The sequence below is a fragment of the Candoia aspera genome, chromosome 3 (assembly GCF_035149785.1).
Source record: "Candoia aspera isolate rCanAsp1 chromosome 3, rCanAsp1.hap2, whole genome shotgun sequence".
NCBI lineage: Eukaryota > Metazoa > Chordata > Lepidosauria > Squamata > Boidae > Candoia > Candoia aspera.
This window is the reverse complement of record NC_086155.1, coordinates 136041294-136065280: the sequence shown is the minus strand read 5'-3', so window position 1 is coordinate 136065280 and position 23987 is coordinate 136041294. Positions and strand designations below refer to the sequence as shown.

Here is a 23987-nt window from a genome sequence, read left to right as displayed (position 1 = left end):
CTTGCTCTAACTGAATATTAATCTGAAGTTGTCTTCAGAATTCAGTGTGAATATATCGGAGAATGCTGATATGACTTAAATCCTTCTTAAGAATGTTTTTCCCTAAATTTTTCTTTTAGGCAGTATTTGTAAAAGATATACCCTAACTTCAGGAAAAATATACAACTTTTGCTTGTAGTTTTGTACAACGTCCCATTCAGGGTGGAGAAAGCATTTAAATACCCATTTATGGAAATACATTTTTAATATCAAAAGAAAACGATCTGAAATGACAAGGTCGATTTTGAAACTCCTCTCAGCTTCAATCTCCCTCCCTCAGAAAGGAATTTAAAGGCATGGTGCAGGGTTCTAATTTGAAAAAAAAGGACCGATCCATTGTGAAAGCACAGGGAAATAAAATGGCAGCAGCAAATCATCTAACACCATTGAAGCTTAGCAACTCCATCCCCACCAATGTCCTGTAGATGATTCATCATTAGGCGTCATCCCTGGAGCTTCAGCTAAAACTGATGGAGCAAGTAGGAAAAGAGGGGCAGATTCATGCATTGGGGTTATTTCTCATCAGTTCCACATCTGCTTTCACCATCTCCTTCACCAGCTCCTGTGAGAAGAAAGAAACACATACTTAAACATGTGTTAGGCTCTCTGTTTAGAGTGAGTTAGAGAAAAATGGTCTGACTCACTGTTTAGGGTGAGCCTATTAAATTTGTAACCCCTTCACCTCCCACTACCACTGTACTTATTTTTTCTCTTAATTGGTCTATAACCCAAAGTGCTTTCTGAAATGTATTCACAAAATTCAAAGGATGAGAACTAGAGATATAATTAGGGTGCAACTTCGAGCATTTTCTTTAAAGGACAATAATTAGTTGATTATTTAAGTTATTTGGATTCTCTTACCAACATGGTGGGTAAAATTTGGATTGTTGGCCTCAAACACCAAAAAATTTTGGACTGATTCTGCTGCCATGAATATACATTTGTTTTCCATTTGTTGAATTATACCCTTTCACTTTCCTTTCAGAGTTGAATTTCTTTCTTTTTTTTTTAGGCATACAACACACTGTTGTAATACTCAATCTGAAAAACATTGCACTTGGGAAAATGTAGAACACACATTTTAACATAAAAAGGTTTTATTTCTGTGGTCAGCTACTATCCACGAATTGCTTAGAATAATTAAATTAGTTTCATCACAGTAAAACGTTGTAGAATTACCGGATGCCTTGTCACTACGTAGGAGTTCTTGAATTGTTTTATAAGATCATTTTGTTTTTATTGAATTATTTATAAATTAAAATTTGTCTTTTGTTTCTAAAAGTAGTTCAGCAAAGAAAAAAAAACTTACATCAAAAGTGACACTGGGTTTCCAATTTAGTTTTTGCTTTGCTTTGGTACAATCGCCTTGAAGAAAATCCTATGGTAAATAAAACAGGAAACAAATGGCACTGTAGGGTAGGTTGATGGTTTTTTTTTTGCCACTGTTCATAGACCAACTTGAATCCCTCCCTCCCTCCCTCCCTCCCTCCCTCCCTCCCTCTCTCACACACACTCACACAGAACTAACAGTTCATCTTTAGCAAAATGAAAGGAAAGCCTCAGCTAAAGAAAGTATGCGTGGTTCCTCAGTTATAGAAGATATAGAAATACAAAATGAGGGTTACAAAAGGGTTGATAGACACCATATTGTTCCACTGTTGTAATCAACCACAAATTATGATATAAATTTGCCAAATAAATAAGAATACTAATGATTCTTAGAAATTCATCTTTCCCAGTTTTACAGTTCCAACTGAATAATTGCTTTGTAATACATTATTGCATGTAACCAAATATTGATTTTTTTTTAAAGATCTTGTTTTAGGTTATCATATATGCCAAAGTTTGGCTTTCACACAACTATTTAAAATCAGTGCCCTGTACTTTGATTCTATCCTGCTTTGATTACATTTAATAAATCAAACAACAAACCTGAAGTTATGTTTTCCTTCAGATAGATCCATCCAATTACCACAACAGAGTGCTAATATTTATTTATAATATGCTTCATAATTAAGATACACCATGTACAAAAGAAACGAATGATTGATTTTGAATTTCATATTCTTCATTAAACAGTATTGCTGGGAGTTAGGCATTATAAAACTATCACAAGCAGTACCTGTAAATATTAGTAATGCAAGACAGAACAAAGAAAATAGCCCAATTCAAATGCTCAAAGTGTTCTGATAACCACTTTCATCCATTTTCAATTTATAGACATGTTTTAAAAAAATTTAACGTTATTTGTAAAAAGTGCCTAAGACCGTACATATGTGTGCGTACACAGAATTGCACCTCATGACCATCTTTATTGTTAGTCAATCAGATTATTGCATCTGCAGATGTATTTTAGTACTGGAGAAAGGTGTATACCATTTGTTCAACAGTCATAGGTTACATGACTTTTTTAAAAAAAATCTGCAACGTATTTCTTGCAAATGAAATTGGAAGGGTTGCATTTGCAGTCATGTGGGCTGAATAATTTGTATTTTTGCAAGTAGTCATGCAATGAAAAACTTAAGTAATTACAGCTCTCTAAAAAGGGCAGTTAAAAATAAGGCTGAGAGCAAAAACTACCCAGCTACATTGCTAACACTGTTGAATGAAATAAGATATCTACCTATTTACCTCCAGATAGAGTCTGAAGTGCAGCCTACAGACTAATTCTGGGGCAGACTGGAACTCCATGCCAGGTCTTTTGTTTTCTTAACTATGTAATTCCATACATGTCTACTCAGGAGCAAGTATGATTGGCCTCAATGAGGCTTACTCCAAGGTATAGGCCTGCAGCCTTAGGCAGATCTGAACATTTGTAAGCATGAGATCATGAAAGCAAAAGAACGATCAAAAGTCAACTGACCAAGTCAAACATGGCCATTGCTGCTTTTCCGCTTCTGCTGGAGTGCAGCCTGGCAGGAATCTAAGTTCAAAGCACAATCTAGGTTGCTGTTTGTTTTTTCTACAAATGCTTTTTTTCTTTCTTGCCACTGGGCTCTAAAAATATACAAGGAAGGGGGAGGAGAGAAACATTCTATAGAAATCTAGTATGTATGGTATGGAGCAAGTCATCTTGTCTTCAACACAGCTACAAAAGCTTTCGGGTAAAATAAAGCAAACCAAACCAAAACAGTAAGACAGCTAGATAGCTAGATAGAAATAAATAGATGATAGATAGAGATAGATATGTGTGTGTGTGTGTGTGTGTGTGTGTGTAATATAATATACAGACACAGAGTAAAGTCTGTCTGTCTTCTAAATCCTGTAAAATAAAAAGAAATCTTACAATGTAAGTTTAAAATATGAGTTACAGTTTGCTCCTGGTTCTGGGAAAAGCAAACTCTTGATGGAGCTGAAAGTCAACAGTCAAACTGCTGCTGTTTAACATGACTGTACAATTCTCTCTAAATTCACTTAGCTGTGATATGATCTCTCATAGGTAAAAGCATGAGTTTATCGAGTGAGACATTTTAAAAACCCTCCTCCCTTTTTGTAACCGTAGGCTTAAGTGTCAAATGCTACGCAATTACACGTATTAGACATGATTACATGGCAATTCATTTTTAGAGTTTTAGAAAATGCACACTCCTTTGCATTGAAGAACTGTCTGCAGTGTGTGGCCTGGATTTTTTTTTTAAAAAAGCAATGAAAACCAGAGGGAAAAATGCAAACAGTTTCTATGTAAATATTCTATTTCCTGAGTACTGCTTCTGGGTGTCATCATTGCTTTTATTTTAGCTCACTAGGTGAATAATCTGGTTTCACTCTGCAACGTATTACTGTCTAATTCAATTTTCTTTACCAAAGTCTTAGAAAGCTTCCTAGCACAAGGCCAGGAATTTGTTAGAATTGTTCAAAAAGAGGACAACAGGCTTTGTTTGCTTGTTTTAAACTTAAACTGTGATTCCTGGAAAAGGCAGGATAGGAGACTCAGAAGCAGGTACAAATACCACTGGGGGAAGTTAATGATAGTGCAATATTAATATTTCACAGAGCAGTACAGGCAAATATACAGGGTAACTGTATTTACCCAGCCAATATTCATATAAGCAGGGATTAACACCAGACAGACAGTCAAACAGAAAACAATACTCCAATCAAGGAACCACCAAGGAGAAAACCACACCCCCAGCAATACTGGCAGGGCAAGCTACTGTATATAAACAGGGAGCAAATCCCACACTCACTCGCTCTGATGGTGTTACCTAGCTGGGTAATGAAACGTCTGCAAGCAGATAACCAAGCTCAGGGAGCACCAAGGACTCCACAGACCAACCCTGAGCTACAGATCTCTTCTACTGTAATTGTATTTAGGAAGTAACAAAATCAGCATGATCTGCTTAAAGAAGAAAAGAGGGGTTTTATTTTTATTCAGTATTATATTCCAGTATATATCAAGGATTTACAGTAGCTAACAATAGCAGTTAATTGAATGTGTCTTTCTCCCTTTAAAGATGGGCAGTACTATAGAGGAAGTGATAATGCTTCTTGGAGAATTACATGTGTAAGTTATATATAATAAGTTTATTCATCAGCTTACACTACTACTGCAGTTACCAATGAAATGCTGTGTCATGTACAAATAAACAGCCTTAGCTCTCAAATTAGCACAAATAAGTTTTCAAAAAATTATGACAGCACCATAATGGAAGTATGTTAAAGACAGGTGAAATTAGGCCATTTTTATTTGCTTTTACTTATTCTGAATATGGGAAATATTCCTTCTAAAAGTTTTATGATCCCTTTGAGTATCGTTCCTTTAAGATTAGTACTCTCTCAGTTCATCTAGCTTTTAATAAGCTTTTTGTCCTGTTCTGATTGCTGTGAATTGGTAAATCACTTTGGGTTTGCCTAAAATATCACCTGATAGGATTCAGAGAGATAAAAAAAATAATGTTTGTTTTTTAAAGGACCATGATATCTCTATATCCTGAGCACATGTAGGTATCTCCTAGGTGGTGGGAAGAGGATAACAATATGTTGGCTCACAAGGGAATCACTAGATGAGAGATCTGAGTTCTGAGAGTGCTGGAGTAAAATTAGCTTTTGTTGCACTTGTGGCATACTGACAGGTACTGTCCGTCCTTTATCAGGGGAAGTTGCAATTCGCAGAATGTACCTCAGGCTAGTGATTTATTCTACGTCTTTTCCAACTTATTGAAAAGCATTATGTGAAAGCCTTGATGGACCACAGCCGTAAAGGGTCACAGTGGTCAATATCTATGGGCTCATCTGGGGACAACCATAGCATATGGAAGATTAGTATATAACAGGACTACATAGTAAAGAGCATGAAATGAAACGAAACAAAATGAAACAAGAAAACTAGATACGTTGTGTGTTTGTGGAATGAAGAGGAAGGGAAGGATGTACCTGAATGAATGAATCTGAACGAAGGTGGCCTGATCTTTTAGAGCGAGTTGATAAATACAGAAGTGAAGATGTCGATTTAATTATGACTGAAGGTATGAATTGGGGTCATCTAGGTTGCTTTTGAAAGTAGAAATCCGTATATTGGTGATAGTGGATGGCAATAAGAGAAGAATCAGGGATACATTGGGAATGTTACGTAGAGAGTAACATTCTGATAAAGAAGTTAAATTAGATAAGTTATAAGGTAACTTGAATGAATGGATGATAACAAGATTAAAGAGTATAGAAAAAGTGACTGGGCCATTTGGAAACCCAAGAATGAATTAGAATCTTGAGTGGTTGACATCAGCTTAGAAAGTTTGTTTTGAGCATGTGTCTTAAACATATCACCATTCATATCTACACATGGAAAAGGACTTAATTAAAACATGATTGGTTTATTAATGATGAAAGATTAAGATATTAATGGATATAAAGTAAAAGGTTCTGAATGTGTGAGATCGTTATTTGATAATGTCAAAAATGGATCTTAGAAAAATGGCTTGAAGAAAAGGAAACATATGAAAGAACTAGAGTAAAAGGACTTCAGAATGACTTCAGGAAGAGAGAGTCCTGCATGAAAAAATACTAGAATATATTACTTTTGCAACAGCAAAATGGAAAGTGCAAATAAGGAAAGAGGATGGAGATGAGAATAAAAGGTATTGTATAATGTGTATATAGTAAAAAAGATGGTTGCACAAAATGTAATCAAAGAGAGCAAAGAATGGTTAGGATTACAAACCACAAAGAAAATGTGCAGCAACTGTTATGCAAATAAACAATTGTTTCAGAAACTGGTACAAAGGTCCAACAAGGAACTCCAGCAGAATGAGTGGAATTAAGAAAAATGGAATGAAATGATTTAGGATGAAAATGAAGTGAGGGAATGCTGGAAGAAGTATTTTAGGGAATGGGAATGACACTGATATGCTGCTGTGGAGTTGAAATAAATGCAGTTAACATTAGTTTCAAAAATAGATTGATAAAAAGAAAATAATAAATGCTGTGATGTGAGTATGTTGAAAAATGGTAAGGCTGTAGATGTAGATGGCATAACTGGAGAAATACTAAACTATGTTTGCTGATTGTATGACTTGCTTAACGTGTGTGAATATTGCACCTGTGCCTGACAACTGGAAAATGTAGTTATTGTTCCCCTATGCAAAGGAATGGTAGTAAGAGTAAATGTGAAAACTAAGAAGGATTAGTTTGATAAGTGGGTATGGGAAAATGTTTGGCAGACTTCTGATTGGACCAATATGATTGGTGTCTATGAGCAACATTTGGGGGTACAATGCTACTTTATATCAGGCAGGAGATGTGCAGACCAGATGCTTGCTCTTCAGCAGGCCATTGAGAAATGTTTCAACGTGACAAAGTTTATTATAAATTGTTTGATTTAGAGAAAGCATATGATAAACTGATTATGCCTGAATGACAGAATATTTTGCACAAATATGGAGCTGATGGTTGGTTGCTGAGTGGTATATGATGGAAATAGAGCATGCATGAGAATAAACTGAATGCTTAGTGAAGGGTTCACACTGAGCAGGGAGTAAGGCAAGGATCTGTGATATCTGCCCAGCTGCTTCGATCTGACAGGGTTGGTGCACTCCAGGTTCCTTCAAGTAAACAATGCCATCTATTGGGACCCCGGAAGTGCTCCTTCTCTGCCGCAGCTCCTGCCCTCTGGAATGAGGTTTCCCCCAAGATCCATGTGGTTCCCACTCCATTGGCATTTCGGAGGGCCACAAAGACCTGGCTGTTTGCACAGGCCTTTGGTTAGGATGAGTGTAGCCCCTTGTGGAGGGACGCGGTGGCGCTGCAGGTTAAACTGCTGAGCTTGCCGATCGGAAGGTCGGCGGTTCGAATCTGCATGACGGGGTGAGCTCCTGTTGCTAGTCCCAGCTCCTGCCAACCTAGCAGTTCGAAAACATGCCAATGTGAGTAGATTAATAGGCACCGCTTCAGCGGGCAGGTAACAGCGTTCCGTTTAGTCATGCCATTACCTTCCGTCACATGACCACGGAAGTGTCTATGGACAAATGCCGGCTCTTTGGCTTTGAAACAGAGATGAGCACCGCCCCCTAGAGTTGGACACGACTGGACTTAATGCCAAGGGAAACCTTTACCTTTACCTTTAGCCCCTTGTGAGGAGTGGGTATGTTACTGCTCGGTTTTGCCATCTTTGTTTTTTGGGTTTCTTCTTCTATTGATGTATTGTTTTTAATTGTTTTATAGTTTTCATATTTTCTTGTAAACTGACCACAGTAACTAACTAACTAACTAACTAACTAACTAACTAACTAACTAACTAACTAAATGTCCCCTTGGTTATTTAATGTATTTATGATAAATATTTAAGGAATGCTAGTGGCGATGTTAGAGTTGTATTAGTTGTATACTTTGTATGCAGATGATGCTGTGAAGTTAGTTAAGACCACAAATGATTTGTAGTAAATGTTAAATAGACTGTGTGATGCAACAAGGAGTATGAATCAAATATATTACTTGTTGAGATGGGTGGCTATGCAAATTGATTAAATCAATCAATCAAAGATTAAATCGCAAAACCAAAATATGAAGGAAGAGTGAATAGTATGAGATGAAGGGAATACTAAGAAAGTAAGAGTGGAATGAGGTTGATGACATCTTGAAAAAGAAATAAGAAGTTTAAAAAACAAAAGGTACGTTATGGACATGGTGGAAGCATGCATGGTTTGCCAAGACAGAAAGATATTGAGAGATATATTGAATTATGCTGATATAAATTAGATTTTCTTTTCTTATTTTTTGGCTTTAACTTTGGAGTCTACTGTTTCATATATTCCTCTGCAGTTTGAATAACATAGCTTATTCTGAAAGTGACTACTGTAATGTGACCAGTATATATGCATGCATGTACATCTTTATTGTTTCTGATGGCATGTAATCCAGAGAGCTTTTAGCTGATGTTAGCTGGAACTGAGGGCAGACGGTGGGAGAACTCCCCAGCATGCTCTTTGAAGATCTGAGACTGCATTAATAGATTTGCTACTTGCCAAAGAAGTCCGTATTTCCTTTCAATATGTTCTGCTTGTAAACAAAATACAACCAATATACCATAAATTATTCATTTAATACTTTCAATTATTACCATTATTGTTTTTATTAAGACAGCATTGTCATGAACAGTCAGAAACTCATGCATGTATTTTCTACTGACCTCAAGTATAAAGTACTTTCACTTGCAATTAAGAGACCATCTCCTAAAGTGAGCAAACTTTTAAAAAATTGCATTCTTTAAAATCATACAAATAAATCACTTTAAACATGGCATAGTATGTGGAAAGAACTTAGATGCCTTCCACTAGGAGTTGATTCTGAGAGGTGCTGAGCTCTTAAGTCCTCCATTGCTTTCATAGTTTGTTGACACTCAGCACATCTTAGGATAAGACCCATTAAAAATTTTCCAAGATACTTCTGTCAGTCACAGACCAGGAAATCTCAGCCAAGTCACCTCCCTAATCCACTAAAAACCTGTCTGCTATTCTTCCATCTAATGCCTCCAAAAAGCTAAAAGCCAACAAACACGGATCCCAAGAAGTAATAAACAAAAAGGCTGATGATAAAGGTAATGAATAGCCATTGCTTTCCCACCATACTGCAGGATATCAGCACAAATTGAAGCTGAATCCAGACCTCTGCTTTAGTGACAGGGAGTGATAAGAGACAAGAAGAAAACAGCAAACTGTCTGGTTTGTCCAGGAAGTTGGGAACTGGTGGCATTGTCTATTGGAGGGGACCGAGAGAATGCCGTCAGTGTGAAAACAATACTTCAGCTCAACCTCGGGAAAGAGAGTCCATCAGCACGGGCTCTGACAAGCACATTGACCATGGAGATAAAAGGGCAAATGGAGCAAAACAGTGGGAGTGGGCCCTGCGTGCTGTGTAATATGGTGCATAATTGCTTTAATGGAAACAGGGCGCAAGTTAATCAACACAAGGACATAAAGCATATGCAGGTCTTATCGGTCTGCTTATGTCAACCAAATCACATGGCTGACAATGTAAATACAGGCAAAATTATTTGACTGCCTCACTTGCCAAAAATGGTTCGTTATTGAGATAACCCTCCCGGGAGAAGGTTAATCCAGAGACGGCGAAAGTCAATGCTAATTTCAACAGGGTTCGGATTAGCCCATTAGATCGCTTCCCCTTCTACATTACAGTAGAAAGAAAAAAGTTAGGTGAAAATCACTCTGAAATCACCTTGTATTCCCAGTATAGATGAGGCATAAATTGGTTTATCCTTTTTTCCATTACAGAAGTTCTAGTGGGGTAATCTTCTCAGTGTGGAATCCTATTGCAATACACTTTGATTTAAAGTCACCATAAGGTAGCTTTATTTTGTCAGTTCTCTAAATTCAGCACATTTTTTAAGCTGGCATATGAGAACAATTAGCATTTACCACTACAAAGAACCTCTGGCGATTGGGGTTTGCTCATAATTCTCCCTCATGCATTCATTTATTCAAACGTATTAACTGCATGGAACTGATCTGTGAAATCAATCTGTAGTAATTTGTTCACATTAAAAAGTATGATGTAAATCAGACCTAAGTGCTTTATCATCAGGTATAGCAGTACCAGCAAACTTAAAATATCAGAAGGATTCATCTGAAATCCTAATTAAAACAAAATAACAATAACATAACAGGGTATTTCTAAGGCTTATAGGTAATTACACATAAATATTTTCCACATCTCTCATAGATTTCATACTTATTCAATTCAGAGTTGACATACCAACATCTACGCATGACATGATAGTTTTATTAGTTTGGAATGATGGCATCTAACCAGTCCCTCGACCTGACTGCAACCCTGTCTTCGTTTGTGTCTCTGTTTTCTAGTTTAGCTTAACTATCACCTCTGGACAGCCAATCTTTATGCTTTTTCATCTCTGAGATGAGAGTGGCAAGCTATTCCTACTGGTTTCCAGGTGACCCAGAGGAAGTATGACTTGGCATACCATAAGTCTATCCCTGGCACGAGGCAGCTCGCTTATCTAGCTTTGTTGCTAATTCCTGTATTTATTGAAATCTTGAAAATATTCCCTGTACACATTCATGCCTCGATTATCCTGCCTAACAGCTGTGGGGTAATTTACTCCCTTCTAGCCCCATGATCTTGTGAATCTCCAAAGCCCTTCCCATGACACTGCACTTCATCAGTGATAAATGTCAGGTTCTGTAGTTTTCAGTAGATGATAAATGATGTCACTGAACTGTTCTCACAGTACTCATAAAACTCTATCTGTTGGAAGACTCAGACACATAAAACAGCCTGTTTCTGAAGGACGCAAGTACTTTAAAACATGTAGAAAGAATCACAAGGCTGTGATTTATATGGATATCTTGTATCAGTGTCTTTCTAGGGTGAGAGATATTTTTCCCAGACATTCCTGGTGAATAGTCACAAGTCCTGTTGTCCTTAACAAAACTATATCAGGACATCAGATACTCCCTACATATAGTGAAAGGGGGGTGGGGGGAAGGGGAAATGCTTGTGCATTAGGGCATTAAGTTAATTAGGCCATCTGAAAAAATATTACAAAAACGAAGTTAATATTATTGGCTTTAAAATAAATTATCCCCTCCCCAAATCTGTATCAGAGCAGTATCTTAATTAGGTTTCCTTATTTTTTTGTGTGACTTAGAGAATGCTGAATTTTACCATTCAATGATCCAGTCCCTTTGCTGGAGGAGGAAGACTTTATATCACCTGAAGCTGGGATGTGAATCTCTGAGGTATTTCCCCTTCCAATTTGACCTACTGATATTTTTAAAAACCCTAATAAACAACATTTAAACTAATTTCAATTTATTTTTTATATTCTTTTGCCTGTTTTACTTAGGGAGGAAAATGATTTTCAGCAGTAACTGGATTTTATGTTTTCAAAAATGGGGGTGTAATCACTGTTCCTTCATCCAGCAGTTTTAGGTAGGGCAGAGGGTCCAAAGTGCAACCCGAGACTATCACAACATCTGGAAGAGCCTCATTTGACTGTATGCAGACTCCTCCCTCATTGCTTCTCAAGAATGTGGCAAAATTCAAACTCCAGTATCAATCCTTGTGCAACCTTTCTGCTGTAGCCCGATAAAGAATTCTGAAGAATTTGAAAACTTGAACACTGTTCAGTAAACTTTCAACTGTTTTGTACTGCCATAACATGAAGGATTTTTTTTCTTATGTCCCACACAGCACTTTAGCTTTTTGTATAACCACAACATATGTATCTTTTATAATCCGTGTCTAGTATGTATTAACCTGTTTAATTTGGTGGGGGGAGGCTCTACAACAAATAGTTAGTGAAAGGGTTAAAGTTAAAGGAGGTTGGACAGTTTAGTATTTGAAGCAGGTATCTAAATGTATCCCTCAGCACGCTCTACAGAAGAGGAAATCCAAGCAATGGCCTTTCACATGACATCATAAAAGCTTAATTTATCACCAGCCACCAAACATTGAGAAAATCATAACATCCTTTCAGGAAAGCCATGTGCAAAATAATCAGATCTGCTTTGATGACAGCTTTAATACGTGAGTCCAAGTAGGACACTACAAAGAATAACCTTTTGCAGGTGCTTGTTTATAGCAAAGCATGTCTTCCCAGTACTGCTTTTGCAGTCTCGATGCACCTTTCATCCCCAAGGAGAATTGTTTTGCTTTCCATTCTGTAGAAGTGACTTTCCAAATAAATATAATCCAAATAGAATTCTGACCCTGTATTTTGTATTTAGAATAACTGTGCTAGCGAGTATCCAAGAATAAAGCTGGGCAACTCTGGCTAAGTGGAAGCTTCCCCAGCTTAGAAGGATTCTATTAGCAGCCTGAAATGTACGGCTGTTTACTCTTAAGCCGAGATGATTTAGGACAACATGGAATACTGTAATTCCTTTTCCACTGTCCCTGAACTCTGGCCAGAGAGCAGAACCCTAGCTCTCTACCTCAAGCAGAGTCTCTACGTTTTTTTTTAATCAGAAAGAAACTGCCTATGATTTTCCTTACTTAAAGCTGATACAGCAAAACTAGCTGTTATCTTTTTTTGATGGAATGACTAATCTTGAAATGATCCTGAATCATGTTGAGTTTAGAACTGACCACTTCCTGCAACAGTTTTGAAATTGTCTGGATGCTGGTAAAATAGCACTCCTGACATCTATTGGGCACTTGTAATCCAAAACAATTACACCTCATGGTGGCTTCATCACTGGATTACAAATGGTCAAAAAATGCAATCTAGGTCTGCTACCAGAGATCCAATAACTAGGAAACACACAATGATGGTTATTCTACATGCAGGATATAAAGTCTATCACAGGTCACTAGCTCACTGTGGGTGACTCAAGAAAAAGAGCAACCCTTGAGCAGTATGGATTGGACTGACTAAGATTCCCACACATGTAAAGAGAGCATTAAAGGATCAGTAGAATTAACCCAAATGTTATGCCCATGACACCAAAGATTGAACCTGAACTTAGGGGTATAAAGTTCCCACTCATTCAGTGTAATTCTGCATCCACTTTTGCTTGGTTACCTTACACAGACATCCAGAGTGTATTTATCTACTCTCTTCCTGAGTGGATAGAGTACTTGACTCATGCCCTGAAAAGGTTCCTTGAAAAACATCTATTTGCTCTAGGTTTCCTTGTTTCCTTTCTCTTTATATCAAGACTTGAGTGTCAGTTCTCTGTAACCTACTTCATCCCTCCATTTTTAAAAAAAAATATGCCCAGAAGATGTAGCCAGCTTATCCTTGGCTAATACATGATGCTGATCCTTACTCTTTGAAGGCACTGGAGTATAGCTCAAGTGCTGTTTTAAAAAAATATATCAGATCTTAGTTACTTTTTTTTTCTAAAATGTAGTTTTTCTCTTCTTTGTTCCTATCCTTCTAATTTTTAAAAATTTTATTAAACTTTCTATACGATTTCCCTTTAGATAACAAACAGCCTAATCTATAGCTGGGTCCTTGGTATTCTCTGAGCTTGGTTTTCTTCTTGCAGATGTTTCCTTACCAGACTAGGTAGTATCATCAGTGCTCTGGCATGGAGAAGTGAGGTTTGTTGGGTATTTGCTTCCGGGTTCAATTCAAGGTGTTGGTTATCACTTTTAAAGCCCTACGTGACATGGGTCCAGGTTACCTGAGGGACCGTCTCATCCCCATTACATCGACCCGTCCTACCCAGTCAGGCAGAGAGGGCATGTTATGGACCCCGTCTATAAGAGATTATTGATTGGTAGGGCCCAGGAAGAGAGCCCTCTCTGCCATGGCCCCCACCCTATGGAACACTCTTCCCCCAGAGGTGAGGCAGGTCTCCTCTCTCCTGGCCTTCTGGAAAGGGGTAAAGGTTCTGCCATCTCACTTGGGGCAGGAAGGGGGGGAGCCAGTCCTGGGGGTGGTTAGCACCCTACAGAGGCTCCATGATTTTATGATTTTACAAATTTAAATTAAGAACTGTTAATACTGCCATCTTGGATTTTATATTTTATACTTATATTTATATCTGTATTTAAGAACGATGGTTTTTTAGTGTATTTTAATTTTAATTTGTATTTATTTTAATTTGTATTATAAACTGCCCAGAGTCACTTTATGTGAGATGGGCGATGATGAAATTTGAAATATAAACAAACAAACAAAATTTATATACAGACATTTCAGTGAGGCTCACTGCAACAGGTAATGCAAGGTAATGTTTGCATATACTATAGTTTTGTGGGTAGAGTTACTCCAGCAGTGTTTTTCAAACTTGGCAACTTTAAGATGTGTGGACTTCAACTCCCAGAATTCCCCAGCCAGCATGGATTCTGGGAGTTGAAGTCCACACATCTTAAAAGTTGTCAAGTTTGAAAACACTACACTGCAGCATTTAAACACCTTCTTACATCATGCAAGCATTGAGATTTTGAGAGTTCTTACAATTCATATGGAACTCCTGATTCTAGAATGGTGATGCTTATGCAGCAAGGATCTATATCAGTAACTCTGCTCAGAGATGGTGAGCGTTTAAACATGACAGCCAGTGATACAGAATGAGCCCATTCAAAACAAGCTCTAACCACCTAAGCAGCACTTACATTTCGGTTCAAAAAGAGGTACACCAATTCATGATGCACAGGAAAGCAAGTTAGAATCAGTCAAGATTATCAAGGCATGTGTAGCCATGTTCAGGATGTTTCTAAACCGCAGGCTGCCAAAAGCCAAAGAAGAATGACAAGGAACTGATTATTCCAATTAGTCTCTTATATCTTTTTAGACATCCTGTGTTGTACTGTTTATTGGGCACAGAGTAAATGTACATGGGTCATAAGTCTGATTCAGAAAGACTGCAGGCATCTGCCATTGCTCTTTCTTTTGCTGCATAGCATTCACCCGCCTCCTCTTTCTTAAATCAATTACAACCTTTTTTTTCAGCTTGATACAGATGTTTTGCAATACCTTGATCTTAACTTCTGGTTAAGGGCTTTGGCATTTGAATTTTTCTAATTTTATGTCCAGCTTTCTAGCCTATGATTGTCCAATTCTGATGCCTCATGGAATTGGGAAGATCTATGAATCCCTCATTTTCATTCTGCTTTCTTCCTGGCAATCTTCTTTGGGCCATGCAGGCTGAAGGATATTGTGGCCTTGCAGTCTATGTTTGTTCCAGTGACACATGAAAGCAAAATATACTATCCTAGAATAAAAGGAGTGCAATGCAGCACATCTGCTCCTCTATTTACATTTAATATGGAGATGTTGGAGAGTCTAAAGGGAATCTGCTTTATTGTTTACATTTTGTAGATGAACTGGTAGAGTTACAGCTGCTAAAATAGTTTAATTAATAAGACCCCTAGGAGCCTGGCTTCCATAACATCAACAATGCACTCACAAATATGTATTATTAAAATATCTATGTGTTCCACTTAGTTTTCAGGACATTATCACTAAATGAAAATATTTTATGTGCATAAATGCTTAATTACATTTTAAAGCTTTCAAAGGATAAAGGAAATCAGTTAACTATAGACATATATTTGAATAAAGAAGTCAATTTCCCAATATTATAGTGAATATGTGACAACCAAATCAAGTATCAGGGCCAAATGAAATTAGTACTGGTGCTACTCTGTCCCCTTCATGAACTTCTTAGCTCAAAGACTTTTAACTGAAAAAGACATTTTTGATCCACTGTTAAAAACATCTTGATTAATTCTCCCTGCAGCAATGTGAAAGGTCATATCAGAAAAAGGAAAAACTATCATTTCCAAACGATTCTGATGTAATTGCCAAGCTTAATTCAGATCCAGAAGAATCAGCAACACCGAAGCATTCTCTATTTAGCTTTTTAAATAGAGTGTGCTAGCTGACTGTGGGGGAGAGATTCAATTTACTTAAATTTCATGTTATCCCCTTACAGATAATAAGATTATTTAGGGATAGCTACCCTTTGAAATATATTAACATTACATATTAAACATAAATTAGGCTTCCACTGGATGTAATACAGATGTCCAAGCTAATTTATTTATTACATAAATTTATAGACTGCCTACTTCTGTAGATTCGAAGTGGTTCACAACAACAAAGTATAGTTCATAAAATGGTGAACATTCAATCTACAGGCAATGCCCATACCACTTGCACTTTATTACTAGCACCACAGTAATGCTAGATCTTGAGAAATTTTATAAAGGCAAGTATGTTTGGGGCCTTCTGTAGTTTTGGAGGCAGAGTGTTCCAAAGCATGCAAACAGCAACAGAGGTGATCTTCAGACCCTCATGTCCGTTCATCTCACATGGGGTGGCGATCCTCAGTAAGCCCTCTGTAGAAGAACACATAGGTCAATAGAATTTTGTTGGGTTAGACAGTCCTGCAGGTACCTGGGAGCCAAGCTATAAAGGGCTTTAAAAGTAATAACCAGCTCTTTGAATTGGATCTGGAAGTAAATCAGCAATTAGTGTCATGACCACAGCATAGCTGTTACATGGCTGAATCTGCTGCATCTCTTTAGCAGAGGAACTGCTGCACTTTGATCTACTGAAGCTACCCAATCATCTTCAGAGGCAGCACCATGCATAGTGCATTGTGTTAGTCTAGGCATGAGGTGATGAGGGCCTTAGTCACTGTTGTCAGGGCACTCTGATCCAGGTAGGCCTGTAGTTGGTGTAGTAGTTGAAACTGAGTGAAGGCATCAATGGCTACAGCCTATACGTGCTGTTCTAGAGGAGACATGAGTACAGGAGAACCTCCAAATTTCAGACCTGCTCATTTAAGGTGAGTGCAGCCTCATTCAAAGCCAACACTGGAGCTGGGATACAACCAGCTCTACTACCAAGAAGCAGTGATTCCATCTTGTAGCACCAGGTCAGAACTTCTGCAGCAAGTGTGATTCAGCCTGGAGTTGCAACAGGTAACTGAATATCATCATGGAACTAATGATCCTTCCTTCCCTCCCCCCCTCCCTCCCTCCCCGCCTTTATTATTTTTAGAAATAACTCAAGGCAGGGAACATACCTAATACTCCTTCCTCCTCTTATTTTCCCCACAACAACCACCCTGTGAGGTGAGTTGGGCAGAGAGAGAGTGACTGGCCCAAGGTCACCCAGCCGGCTTTCATGCCTAAGGCAAGACTAGAACTCTCAGTCTCCTGGTTTCTAGCCCATTGCCTTACCACTAGACCAAACTGGTCTTCACCCCAAACTGAAGAAAAACCTCTCCCAGAGCTTTTATGTAGATAGTAATTTTGGGAAAGAGAACTGAGCCCTGCAGCACCCCATATTGAGCTTCATCCTTTCCAATGCAAGCCTTAGACTGATGAAAACAGAAAGCAAGGCTGGGAGTTTATACTAATCTTCAGTATAAAGATCTGATTTACAGATCTTCTGACAGTAGCCAAAGCAGAGATAAGGGCATGTTCTTAGAGCTGAAGAAAGGTTGGAGAAATCAATAAGAGGTTTCTTGCCATATCAGTACTACAAGATCCCTAGCCTGAAGACTCTGAAGGCAGGAAAGTCAGATTGTCCAAGAACAGTCTATGGGTACAGAACCACAAGTTTCCATGAAAGCTGTCCAAAGGTCAACTAGAAACTCTGATCACAGGGGAAAGAACAGGAGGAACTTGGTAGTCGCAGCAATACATGTCAGGAAACACAAGAGTTGTTTCTGTGAAGGGGAGAAGGTCTGGAAGACACTTGTTATATAACTAGAGCTCCTAATTAAAGAAGTTAATGCCATCTCCTCTTCTGGAGACCTGCTGATCTCCACTGCTCAACCTTCTTTAGTTTGTGGTTTTTGGCACTCTCCCAAAGTCAAGCTCTGACTCCCTGCTCTCTGAATTTGTATACTATACATCTGTGTTGAGTCTGATTCATCACTTACAAGCGTCTGACAGCTTGGCCTCCTCGGTTTCAGACTGAGAGTCTGCCAGATTCTTGTCAGAATCAGAAGAATCCATAGCACCAACAGCTTGACTGCTCTTCTCCCATGGACACCAACTAGAACAACCAAATGGTACCTCCAATTCCCAGCCTTCACAGATGGTACAGAGGAATACTACAGTTGATTATATCAAGCACCACTGAGAAGGATGCAGGTCATGACAAAAGTAATTCACCAAGGAGTCCAATGCTCCTTTCATTCCTTGCTGGGCTTGAAACCCAACTGAAAAAGGTCTAGAAAATGTGTTCAGTCTAAGGCCTCACCAGTTCTGTAACACCTTTCCCAAAGGGGAAGGTTGAAGATTGGCCTGTAGATGTCCAAAGAGGCTGGATTAAGAGCTGACCTTTTCAGAAGTGGGCACACTACTACCTCCTTCAAGGCAGAGAATTCTACACTCTCCCTCAAAGAAGCATTAATCACTTCCTAAATCTGGCCACACATACCCTGCCCAGATGCACAACTAAGCCAGACAGTACACGAATCCAGTTTACAGTAGTTGGAATATTGCAAATTTCTAGAATAAGCAAATGTTAATTTAGACTGTTGTGAAGATAATTTATATGTTAATGTCATATGTTTTTTTAAATAATAAACCTCTTCTGCAATGAGCCATAATGAAAATTGGACCATATAAAATAACTCAAATAATTGTTTAACTCAACAGAGCCACAAACCAGTATTTAATATGGGCCACTGACTATCAGAATGAGTTTTAGCAAAATACAGGAAACCATCATTAAGTTCTGTGGTTTGCCGCCAACTTTTAAGGCATGATTTAAAGACTGAGAAGCAAATTGATTTTTCAAACTATTAAAAGATAGTTATTTTTTGCAGATGAGATCCTTGATGGATATTTGATATCACAATGTTTTTCTCAATAAACAGCAAAACAGAGAGCAGTAAGACAGTTTGTTTTCCAGTAGGACCTGTTTTTGGAATTGCTTATTTTGGTAATTGAAGTCGTATGTTTTCAGTAACATGAAAAAGTTAAGATCTTTATTAGGAACATGACCCACTTCGTCACAATGTAATTCTGCTTGCTTCTACCAATAGTCAGTACCTGGCACTTCCAAAGATTACCCACTTTTATTCTTCTTTAGTGCTTACTTCTTACTCAGTGATGATGAGACCCAAATATATAGTTAAAAGCAAGAAAAAAGAGTTTGGGAGACTTTACTCAACCATTCATTTTCCCTTGGTACATACAGGTATATGTCTTTTATATTATTTTCTTTCGATTTTAAAGAAAATAAGGCAGAGAAAACGTTCTCAAACAGATGAGAAAGGAAAAAACATGAGAAGTACAGCACCAATAAAGTTAGCCTGTAAACTGCTTGAGTTTATAATTACTTCTTGGGGCAAAAAGATATGCTTCCAGTGTGTAGAACCTTTTTGACTATGAGCATATTAGTACATCAACTTCATCTTTCTTTTCTAGGATTACACCAGGACCGTATTGAGAGATCAGAATGCCAAATATGTTCCATACTGATATGATCCATCAATCTGGTCAGCTTTTACTGTGAATGAAGAGATCTCCTTGTGATGGAGAAAATAAATGTAGCAAATAAAATGGAGACTGCATCCTTTTCCTCCCTATCCCTTCTTTGCCTAGTCCCATCAGACCCAAATTGACCCTCCGTGCCCCCAGACAAAGCCCCCTGCAATCCCATCTAGCCCAAAGGATAGGAGCCTCCTCACCAGCTCACAGCACAGCCCAAGGGCAGCCCTAACAAGGGGATTGCAACCTGGAGAAACTGCAACCTTCTACCCGCAATCCGAGACACGCCCCCCCCCCACATGACCACAGCGTTCCACCTCCTTCACAGTGGGCTTCCCTGGCTCTGCTCCACTCTTGAAAGGGCCGTTTTGCCTAACAATAGAAATAGCCCCAGGTACAGGGACAAGGACTTGCCTAGCTTCCCCAAAAGTTGCAAGAAATCAGACCGCTAAGATTTCCCACCTTGTAGCTCTCAGCTTCTATAAACATCTTTGCTTTCCCATGGTTTGGGGTCCATCCTTCTTGTAAAGCAGGCATCCAACAATCATTGTAACAAACATGGTTCCTTCTCCTCAGTGTTGTGCTTTACACTTCTTTATTTTCCACAGCACTCCTTTTCCCCATATATTTACATGTATGTTTTTGCATGTATTTATATATATAACCCAACTGTGCCACTAAATGAAACAAAGAGAATACTACAGCTACCTGACAGAGATACACGAGATAATGAACTGCAGCAAAGTATTAAAAAAAATTAGTTTGTCCCTTTTAGATATCCATATTGGTCTACATGTGCAAGGAATAAGGCAAAATGAAGAGGGCAAGCTAAGTTTTTATATTTACATTACAAAAATATGGAAAATTTAGGAGGCATTATATAACTACGATCCACACCCTGACCTCGCTTGCAGAATATTTCAGTATTGTCTGAGACAGATATTACATCTTGGAATGTTGAGATTCTGCAGTCAGTTTTCCTCTGTCCAAAAAATAACCCCCCAAAAGATTAGGATGTGCTGATTAAGGTTGCTATATAACAAGAATACAAGTATTAGACATAGTATGTAAGTGCAAAATTCCCAGATAAATTACAGCATGTAAACCTATTGTTAAAATAGAATATTAAAGTGATCGTATGCAGCTTTTTTTATATGGGTACCTTGAACTTGTAGAAGGTAAGCAGTTTGGGATTTATATTTAGATTTATACCAGGCAATGCAGGTATTTTCAGGCACCTAATTTCACTTCTTTCACCTGCACCTCAGTTCTCTATTGAAGCAGCCCCTACAAATATTCTCATATGGTTCCTTTTTGGCTTGTCAATTCATGTTATTAAATAACTACACTCCATGATCCAGAAAACACGTTCTGCAGGTTTGTTGCTAGTAGAAAATCATGTTTTTCCAATTTCAGACACTGAAAGTGCTAGAACTGAATCAGGTACAGTTAATATAATACTGGATAGCAATTTCAGTCCATTATGCTGTGAAAAGTTATATATCACAGCATTTTTTTTGGAAATTTTAAAATATTAAACATAAAAAATAAGTAGGGTCTACAATATTTAGGATTTTTTTTTGATACTCAGTTTTTTCTTACTTTCCACCTGGTGTTATATATTTTCACCCAATATCAGTCTTCATTAGGGACGCGGTGGCGCTGCGGGTTAAACCGCTGAGCTGCTGAGCTTGCCGATTGGAAGGTCGGCGGTTCGAATCCGCGTGACGGAGTGAGCTCCCGTTGCTAGTCCCAGCTCCTGCCAACCTAGCAGTTCGAAAACATGCAAATGTGAGTAGATTAATAGGTACCGCTTCGGCGGGCAGGTAACGGCGTTCCATGTAGTCATGCCGGCCACATGACCACGGAACTGTCTACAGACAAATGCCGGCTCTTCGGCTTTGAAACGGAGATGAGCACCGCCCCCTAGAGTTGGACATGACTGGACTTAATGTTGAGGGAAACCTTTACCATTACCTATCAGTCTTCATTAAGTAGTAACCGAACCATCTCAATTCTTCATTCTGGGACTTCCTTCTCTTAAAGATTTTTTTCTACCTGAGATACTTCCAAGCTTGCTGGTTCTCCCACTTACAGTGTTTAGGGTTATTTTGGCTACAGAACCATTGTCACTCATTTCTAAATGCTGGACGTAGAACAAATAGTATTTTAACATGTATTTTTACAAAGCTCTCATAAACCATGGGGACTTTTCTAGCCTTAACATGCACAGCAGAAGCAACACTTAAACTTCTTATCTGTGTTAACACATCATAAAAGATTTATTTTTATTGTACTATATTGCTATGTATGGAAAATATCCTTGCAGGCTAAATCAGTATGACCTATTCACTAATTTTATGAACCCAAAGTTCTCCTGGGAGTGTCACAAATCTACATTATGTAACAAGAGTGGTAGGTTCTGCACTTGGATTCCTGGTTTAGCTAAAAGATGTGTAAAAATATGTCCAGGCGGACAGATTTTTGGCAGCACATTTCAAGAAGCTTAAGCATGTAAATTATTATCTATAAATCCAATTGTAATTCCTATTTACTAAAGAGGCTCCAGAGTTTCCCCATTTGGAGTAGAACAGAAATAATTTATTATTTTGGTATGTATGTGTGCAGAAAGTATCCTTTCACAGCTAAACAGCACACCTTGAGGGAATAGATAGCGACGACATAAGACTCAAAATCCAAATTTTGGGATGATAGAGGAACAATGCCAAAAGAAAACTATGAAGTTTTTCAAAAAGTTACTCAAATATGGCAGACCTGAGAAGTGAATTATGAGGTAAGCTGAAAACATGCATTGTCATGATACATGATAAATTTACTGACTTTTCTATTTATGCTAGGGGGGATACCAAGTTCTTTGTAAGCAACGTATATTTATTTTGTGAATTTTCTCTTTTCAGTTCTTTTTTTCTTAGTTTGCAGTTTATGCTATATGTATTATATGATGTGATGACCCTCTTTCCAGCCAACATGAATAAAATTTCTTGGAACTCTGATAGGATCACAATACAGACTATTCTTTTTTATTATTTCCTCTTGATAACTTGCAGAAATATAATTTTAAATTACGCCGCATAAATAAATATGAGCACAATGAATACATTTTGAATGAAATTCAAGTTTAATACTATTATCATGTCTGTGTAATTATAACAAATACAAAACTGTAAGCATAAGAGATGACCAGGAATATCTGCAAAAAGTTTTTTTCCTCTTTAAAAGAAAAAAAAAGGCATTTGGTTATGAACAGTTTTATTTTCTTTCCACTCTCTATGCCAGGTGTGCAGAGAGAAGCCAACCACACACTAACTGAAAGCCAACCGGAAATCTATCCCCTCTAGCAAAAAAAATACTAGAATTTTCAGCAGCCACCTAGTGGTGACATACATGGTAACAAATGAACATCAACCTTCTACATGCATTGTCTACCAAAACTGCAAAAATCACCTTGTTTTTATTCTATTCAGGATAAGAGTAAGCAGCAAAAGACTGTGTTTCTTTGAGAGCATGAGCACATATATGCAGTTCATTATCCTTAAGTCACTCTTTTACAGTGCACACAGGAGTCTGATAAGGTTCCCATCTGCTGAGTTTTAACAGTGCTGGAGCAACAGGTGCTCCCAGGACAGTCACAAGCTCCAGAGAAAAACAGTATTAAATAACTTTCTGTCCATTTCTGAGCACCGGTGAGGAACTTGGTAAAACCCACTGCTGAAATATGGGCTGGTCATACAAGAGCAGGACTTAGTGGATTGTGCTGAAGTGGCACTCAATGAAATGTTGGCATCAGAGAAGCTGGTTTTATGATGGAGAATCTCTTCCTTATATGACTGTTTCATTTCTCACACCAAACATGAATAACAGATGATTCAGCTGATAACTCAACTGATGTTCTCTATAATAATCATGTCTATTTTCTGGTGTTGTTTTATGACACTGGCTAGTTAATAGAATATTTTCAAATATGATTTTGATAGCTACATGGGACTTATTTATATTTAGAAATAACTGCTTCCAATTCAAATTAGCAGGTGAAAGCAGCACCCAGAATTACAACCTGTATTTACTAATGGCAGATAAATTATTAAAATGAATCAGTAACAGAAAACAGAGCACTCAAATCTGAAATTATAAATAGGAATGAAAAAAAGTGATCCAGCATGCCAACATTGAAACCCAATGTAAAATAAACCATCTAGTCAAAATTAGAAAGTGCTATCTATTAGCAGTGAAACAACGTGGAAACACACATACACACACGACAACTACGTATGTATATAATTTATCAGTTTTTGTGTGACTCCTGAGAAAACTGGTACAGTGATTATAGTGAGTAAATTATAAATGCTTTTATTTCAATTCCACTTTTCTTGTTCAAGCTACTTTCATATCACAGGTCTGATCCCAAAGAATAATTGTAAGTTTTAGTTTTTATTAGTACTTTAGAATCAAGACTGAACATTTAAGTGCATTGTTTTGTACTCATATTCACAAAATATTTGTCAACCAAGATTTTTTAATTCATTTAGCATTATTGCTAAAACTTC

General features: G+C 37.8%; 1 protein-coding gene across 4 annotated transcripts in view; it reads right to left on the bottom strand.

Annotated features, from left to right (window-relative positions):
- Positions 1–349: 349 nt before the first annotated feature.
- GMDS (GDP-mannose 4,6-dehydratase) overlaps positions 350–23987 on the bottom strand; it is a 336036-nt gene continuing 312398 nt past the window's right edge. For 2 of the 4 annotated variants that reach the window (XM_063298814.1, XM_063298811.1), the window contains 3 exons: positions 2903–3036; positions 1349–1417; positions 350–601 (listed from right to left, as the gene is read on the bottom strand). In XM_063298814.1, the coding sequence (XP_063154884.1) occupies positions 1375–1417; positions 2903–3036 (177 nt within the window). In that variant the 3' untranslated portion in view covers positions 350–601; positions 1349–1374. The remainder of the gene's footprint in view (positions 602–1348; positions 1418–2902; positions 3037–23987) is intronic. The other 2 variants (XM_063298812.1, XM_063298813.1) reach the window with 2 other exon arrangements.